This window comes from Lolium perenne, chromosome 6, assembly GCF_019359855.2.
Source record: "Lolium perenne isolate Kyuss_39 chromosome 6, Kyuss_2.0, whole genome shotgun sequence".
Classification (NCBI taxonomy): domain Eukaryota; kingdom Viridiplantae; phylum Streptophyta; class Magnoliopsida; order Poales; family Poaceae; genus Lolium; species Lolium perenne.
In genome coordinates this window covers 257,530,719-257,538,021 of record NC_067249.2, presented here as the reverse complement: position 1 = coordinate 257,538,021, position 7,303 = coordinate 257,530,719, and the positions used below count along the sequence as shown (strand labels likewise).

At 47.3% G+C, this 7,303-nt stretch overlaps 1 protein-coding gene across 1 annotated transcript; it reads right to left on the bottom strand.

The window, feature by feature from the left end:
• Positions 1–683: 683 nt before the first annotated feature.
• Positions 684–4,475, bottom strand: LOC127305298 (probable E3 ubiquitin-protein ligase RHB1A). The gene is made up of 6 exons (XM_051335705.2): positions 4,319–4,475; positions 3,232–3,361; positions 2,428–2,596; positions 2,211–2,348; positions 1,568–1,677; positions 684–1,207 (listed from the first exon to the last, which is right to left on the bottom strand). The coding sequence occupies exons 2-6, from the start codon at positions 3,295–3,297 to the stop codon at positions 1,178–1,180; spliced, it is 513 nt and encodes a 170-aa protein (XP_051191665.1). The 5' UTR covers positions 3,298–3,361; positions 4,319–4,475; the 3' UTR covers positions 684–1,177.
• Between the last annotated feature and the right edge of the window lie 2,828 nt (positions 4,476–7,303).

The window sequence follows — 7,303 nt, the reverse complement described above, 5'->3', positions numbered from 1 at the left end:
GGTACCCACCACGGCAAAGGCGCCGCTCCGGCCAAGCATCAGCAGCAGAGCAGTGCAGCTCTTAGATCGAACGGGGAGAAGGAGACCGTCTGGGGCCGTGGATGGGAGCGGAGGAGACCGTCTGGGCGGCGGAGGAGACCTGCTGGGGCTGGGCTTGGTGGAGACTGATTGGGGCGGCGCTCGCGCACCTCAGGCGAGGCTGCCTTACCCGCACGAATCGGGGGCGAAATTAGAAGTCTGGAAATAGCAGGGAACTAGATAAGGTTTATTTTCTTCCTTTTCTTTTCCGGCCCGTGGATTCCGTTTGTCGTTTATGGCGTGCGCTTGGCGTGTCCATCTGGCACGCGCGTGCCCGGAAGAATTTGGGATAATACACGGGAGGAGTAGCACAAAATCTGCAGAGTGAAATGTTTGTTGGAGAGAAGATGTCAACCGCTTGACGAATCTTCAAGTGTGCCTTCACCATCACAGCCTGACCTGTTCTAAGTTCAAACTCCCGATGAACACACGCAACAATAACGATGCTAAATCTATCACCCATGTATCCAGGCAGACAGTTTGTCAACGAAAGCAACAGTCATCAGCTAAAGAACAATTCCCCCTGCGGATAAAATTATGCACCGGCCCGTCGAGAGATGGATTATTCAGCAAGAAACAAACACAGACAGTTGAGGTCGCCAACAGAAGAAGATAGCACACTGAATTCTCCTGGTCAGAAGGGCAGGATATACAGGAAGCGCGTAAGGCTTCCTTTTCTTTTTTTACAAATCAAGCATAATTCAGGGCCAGTTTTCTTTCACTCCTATCACCTATCTACTGTGACATGGTTTATACAGAGGCTAACCACCCGAATCAGAAACACAGACCAAATTAAGAAGCACAAAAAATAAGAGACTATAAAGTAAACTATAATATGCATATTGCAGAGCACTCTCCTAATCCTCCTGGTACCATATAAAAAGCCACAGCTAGACACAAATGGTACTACAAAATAGGGATGATTTTTTTTTAACACGGTTCTTGACGTTTCTTTTCATTATTTCCCGTTTGTCCACCAGACCATATCATATCAGGAGTAGAGTAGTTGCTGATTTGACTCCCCCATAACAGCTAGTACTAAACCTCCTCAATAGGCACCACTCCAAGCCCCAAGAGAGGATGCACCAGAGTCAACATGCTATTCATACATCTCGTCTATCAAAGTTATCTGCAACAAAACACATGAGGCTTTTGTCAATCGAAGATACCATATTTATTTTACTGAATTTGTGCAAAAGTAAAATTGTCACAAATTGGGGATTCAGAAGAAAACAAGAGCCAATACAATAAAAGAGATGCCCATAGGTTGTCCACTTATATTCAAATTGATCAGCATCACTGGCAAGTTGATATCTAAGCCTTTTCAAGATGGAGTGCATAAACTCCTACTACGTATTAAAATATACTTTCCCATACATCACATCTCTTTTAACAATGAACAAACACACAGGAAATGTCAACTTAAAACACATCAGCATGCTTTGATGGCAGTGCCTCAAGTGAGTTTCATGGGTTTTACCCTACTAACCTGGTCACAGACTGGGCAAGTTTCACTTCGCTCCATCCATTCAAGGATGCAACACAGATGGAAATGATGCTCACACTTGGTAATAGAGCGGGGATTTTCTTCATCATATTCTGGTGAGAGGACAAAGAAAGGTTATTATAAGGAACTTCATGGTCCAGCACAACATAGAACTTAATTTAGAACATCCACTGGTGAATCAGTGGAGTATAAAACTGGAGTATTGCACACATAACCAACCAGAAACTACAGCATGGTGCAAGTTCTTAGCTTCCAACTTATTGGAATGGTCCACTATGTCAGGAAGTATGCATCTATAGCCTAGTAAACTGTCTAATGCTTCACTACAAAAAGTGCTTATAAAATATGCAGAATATCCATGCACCAAATGCAGACAAATAACTGGAGCACCAACACTTATTTGACTGGCAGATTCTGGATAACTTATCTCACCTAGCATCATTTGAGAAATTAATAAATTACAAATGGGCATGTTTCAACTAAAAATGAGTCCATTAATCTCCTGACAAATTTTATCCTAATAACAATAAATCAGCAAGTAACACGAAGAGTACCAAACCATACTCAGATCTTATCCTGACAATCTATAGTAGTATTATTTATCTATGATCAAGAGAAACAAAACCTTCAAGGCAGATAGGGCAAACATCCTCCTCCTCAGGCTTGTCTTCAGGGACACCTTTTTCACATGATTCATATTCATCCACCTTTAAAGATTCCTCCTGATCATCCTTTTTGTTCTTAATATCTGACTTCTCCAAATCTGCAGATGAAAAATTATAAGCTTACACCATTAGAGTTTACTTACAATCACAAATCCTCAAAGCTAATAAAAACTTTACCAGAGTTTTCAGGCAAGCCAACATCATACGGCAATGGTGCAGGTGGAGCCCGATAAGTGTCAGGAGTGGATGTGTCCAGATTTGTGTCAACTGCGACTACAGCAGAAGCCGGAGATGATCCTTCAAAGGCAGAAGACAATGGTTCATGCTCTTCTTGATTCTGTTGGTGCTGGATAAAGCAAAGCCAATACGGTCAGACAATTCAAATGACTCACAAATCCAAAGGCTGACACAAAACAAAGGTACCACCAAGTCTATTAATCAAGAAAATGTGCAAATCACCCAAAAAAGGAGGTGGTGTTTTTCTGGCAAAAGGGTGTGCATATCACATAGGACAACATAACAGGCTTACACCAAGCAGTATACTGTAAGACCATTGAAGCTGCAATGCCAAATCATAAAGGATGAAGACAAACAAATTGGAGAAGCACACTGTAAATAACATAACTTGTCATGTTGCATCAAAACTGCAAATAAGGCAAGCACTCTGCTATTATAAGCATGTGAAAGTAAACGTCAGCTAAATCTGCAGCACTAGCATATGCTAGATTATTAAATGAGCAGATTGTATTACACACAGCGATATAAAAATGTTCATATCATGATTGTGCATAATCTGATCGATCTTCATAAAAACAATGCAGAATATAGCAGTTCATGAACAATAACTCAGCAATTTTTGTGTGAAAAAGTAAGGCAGATGGTAGAGACCACCCTGACACTGTCATCAGATTACTTATTCCGCAGCAGTAGCCCACAAATCAGAGAACACTGTGAACTAAGAGATATAGAGGGTGTACATACGTAGATATGAACCGGCGCTCTATCCACGTCAGATCTTCCTGATGAAAAACAACAGCAGCCACCCATTCTATCCTGAATGCAAAAGCTTGATCCGGGATATCCTCTAGCTGTTGTTTTTGTCTCTCATACCCTACAAGGAAATAAGCCACTGCTGATAAAGAAAGAACAATAAATCATGAAGTGAACTAGAAATATAGCACATGAACCATAAAACGGCCTATCGTTCCTGGACATGGCCACACCATCATAAAGGCATGTTAAACCATGTACCAGACTCATTCTACCTAAGAAACAGAACTCAGCAGTGCCCTGGGGCAGCTTTTAAGTTGATAGCAAGTTAACCAAGAACAGAACTACCTATTTTCCCTGCAAACAAGGCTTGCACAAGACAATTGCACACTACTCCTCACACAGACTAAACCACGAAGCACGGCCCACTTCAACTCGTAACTGAGATATATAGGCGTGGGCAAGGCTACGATATGCTTGTAACACTAACAACAAGCAATATCAAGCGTCAGACTCCACTGCAAAATGTGCAAGCAAGCGCTAAATTGGGCCTCTAGAAGGCATCCAAAATTCACCAGATAGCTAGATATCTACCGAAAGCAACGCTAGCCCGCACGGAACGCCGCAACCCTCAACTGACTGGAACCGTCCCCTTTCTTGTGTGCGGAACAAGCAGCTACTAGTCCGCTGTACTCCGAACCAAACCAAATCCGCAAAGTCACCAGACGGATCGGAGCCATCTGGAGACGAAACGGACAAGCATCGGGGTTCGATTGCTCGCGGCGCAAGAACGAGACGCGCCTAAGCAGAAAGGGTAGCACGCCACGGCTTTCCGGCCCGCGCGCGCTAACAGAGCAGCAGCAACAACAACCCAAGCAAAACCCCGACGCTTCTCCTTCTCCTCCGGCGCGCGCGCGCTGGCGACGAGGAGGGGGGCCGGAATTCGAGGAGACCTGGCTGGAGGGAGGAATCAGGCGGAAGAAGAGCAACCCCACGCGCGCGTGAGCAGAATCGTTCCAAGGAATCAATCGACCGACGGGAGAAAAAGGCAGCGCGCCGGAGCGGGAGGCGGGGTTACCTGAGTCCTGAGGGATAGGTGCGGCGGCGAGAGGTCCTCCTCCGGCGACGGCGAGCAGGAGCACGAGCAGAGCTCCCCCGGGCTGTGGTGCGTGCGCCTCTCCTCTCCTCTGTGGAGGGAGAGAGGGGGGTGGTGCTTTGTCAGGGTGCGGAATCTGGAGGGGTTTTTCTGCAAGAGTCGCACGGCTGAGTGGAGAAGAGGACCGGCGAACATTATCTACTCACGCGACCAGTATACCCTCGTCTCACTGACTGTGGGCCAGGGTCAGATACCGGGCCCGCAAGTCATTCTCTACTGATGGGTGGCCGCCAAAGGTGAGAAAGATCCTCTTCGCACTGGCTGCCCGACTTTTCTTTATCGTCTGTTTTCGCGGAGGAAAATAAATAAAAACAGAATTTGTTCAGCGGCAAGCCACGGAGGCGGGACACGCGGGCCCGGCCGTCTCGCTGACGGCAGGGCCCCACCTGCCCGTGCCGTCAGCTTCGCAGGAGTTGGTTGGGATGGTTGGACTTTGTGACGCCAACAGTGCCGACGTGGCTTTGACTTGACGCCGATATTTTTTTTTTGCTGTGGTTAGGTAAGCTGTTTTGTGATACTGCGTGAGGTTAGTAAGAAAACAGTCTATCTATGCTATGGATTCACAAAGACGCCCTTATTTTTGGTGTAATGCAAGAAATTTAGTTAATTATTTAGTTACATAATATAATGTTTATTTTTTAATAAGTGGGTTTGGGTTTAGGTCCTTCAAAAATGTTTTGAATTTACTGAGCATGCCCATTTCCCTCCAACGACTGCAAATACAGCCAAGACGGTCAAAGATGGACCGACGGTTTCGAGACACCCTTGGCTAGATTGGCGTAACGCACCCCGCTTGCCGGCATCGCTAGAGCTCCTCCGAGCACGTGAATTACTCGGCTGCATGAGTCTCGATCTACGGAAACCGACAATTGCTGAGAAAGTTCATTTCCCTGCATGGATTACGGCACGACCAAGCCGGTCAAAGATGACCTGGCACTTTTGGCAGGTTTCGTTTGGGCCGTTTCCGAGCACCATTGGCCAGTCTATGGTAACGTACCCCGCTTCTCGGCATGGCTAGAGTTCCTTCGAGCACGTGAATTGCTTGATTGCATGAGTGTCCACCTATGAGAACCGACCAAGCCGGTCAAAGGTGATCTGGCACTTTTGGCAGGTTTTGTTTGGGTTGTTTCCGAGCACCATTGGCCAGTCTATGGTAATGTACCCCGCTTCTCGGTGTGACTAGAGTTCCTCCGAGCACGTGAATTGCTCGGCTGCATGAGTCTCGGCCTATGGAAACCGACAATTGCTGAGAAAGTTCATTTCCCTCCATGGATTATGGCACAACAAAGCCGGTCAGAGATGACCTGGCACTTTTGGCGGGTTTCGTTTGAGCCGTTTCCGAGCACCATTGGCCAGTCTATGGTAACGTACCCCGCTTCTCGGCATGGCTAGAGTTCCTCCGAGCACGTGAATTGCTTGATTGCATGAGTGTCCACCTATGAGAACCGACCAAGCCGGTCAAAGGTGATCCGGCACTTTTGCCAGGTTTCGCTTGGGTTGTTTTCGAGCACCATTGGCCAGTCTATGTTAACGTACCCCGATTCTCAGCATGGCTAGAGTTCCTCTTAGCACGTGAATTGCTCGTCTGCATGAGTCTCCACCTATGGAAACCGACCAAGCCGGTCAAAGGTGATCTGGCACTTTTGGAAGGTTTCGTTTGTGCCTTTTCCGAGCACCCTTGGCCAAACTATGGTAACGTACCCGCTTCTCGGCATGGCTAGAGTTCCTCCGAGCACGTGAATTGCTCAACTGCATGAGTCTCTACCAACCAAACCTGACAAGCCGGTCAAAGGTGACCTGGTACTTTTGGCAGGTTTCGTTTGGGTTTCCGAGCACCATTGGCTAGTCTATGTTAACGTACCCCGCTTCTCGGCATGGCTAGAGTTCCTCTTAGCACGTGAATTGCTCGTCTGCATGAGTCTCCACCTATGGAAACCGACCAAGCCGGTCAAAGGTGATCTGGCACTTTTGGAAGGTTTCGTTTGTGCCTTTTCCGAGCACCCTTGGCCAAACTATGGTAACGTACCCCGCTTCTCGGCATGGCTAGAGTTCCTCCGAGCACGTGAATTGCTCAACTGCATGAGTCTCTACCAACCAAACCTGACAAGCCGGTCAAAGGTGACCTGGTACTTTTGGCAGGTTTCGTTTGGGTTTCCGAGCACCATTGGCTAGTCTATGTTAACGTACCCCGCTTCTCGGCATGGCTAGAGTTCCTCCGAGCACGTGAATTGCTCGTCTGCATGAGTCTCCACCTATGGAAACCGACCAAGCCAGTCAAAGGTGATCTGGCACTTTTGGAAGGTTTCGTTTGTGCCTTTTCCGAGCACCCTTGGCCAAACTATGGTAACGTACCCCGCTTCTCGGCATGGCTAGAGTTCCTCCGAGCACGTGAATTGCTCAACTGCATGAGTCTCTACCAACCAAACCTGACAAGCCGGTCAAAGGTGACCTGGTACTTTTGGCAGGTTTCGTTTGGGTTTCCGAGCACCATTGGCCAGTCTATGTTAACGTACCCCGCTTCTCGGCATGGCTAGAGTTCCTCCGAGCACGTGAATTGCTCGTCTGCATGAGTCTCCACCTATGGAAACCGACCAAGCCGGTCAAAGGTGATCTGGCACTTTTGGAAGGTTTCGTTTGGGCCTTTTCTGAGCACCCTTGGCCAAGCTATGTTAACGTACCCCGCTTCTCGGCATGGCTAGAGTTCCTCCGAGCACGTGAATTGCTCGGCTGCATGAGTATCCACCTATGAAAATCGACAAAGTCGGTCAAAGGTGATATGGCACTTTTGGAAGGTTCTGTTCGGGTTGTTTGCGAGAACCCTTGGCTATTCTATGGTAACGTACGCCGCTCTGGCCACAGCTAAGGTTCCTCCGTGATGGGTTCGTTGCATGGAAAACAAAAAAATTT

Excerpts from the sequence above, each read along its gene's own strand:
- LOC127305298 (XM_051335705.2), bottom strand. The coding sequence starts at position 3,297 with ATGGGTGGCTGCTGTTGTTTTTCATCAGGAAGATCTGACGTGGATAGA. Across the intron at positions 2,349-2,427 it reads TGGCTTGCCTGAAAACTCTG|ATTTGGAGAAGTCAGATATT; the intron begins GTAAAGTTTTTA and ends TTTCATCTGCAG. Across the intron at positions 1,208-1,567 it reads CTTGCCCAGTCTGTGACCAG|ATAACTTTGATAGACGAGAT; the intron begins GTTAGTAGGGTA and ends GTTTTGTTGCAG.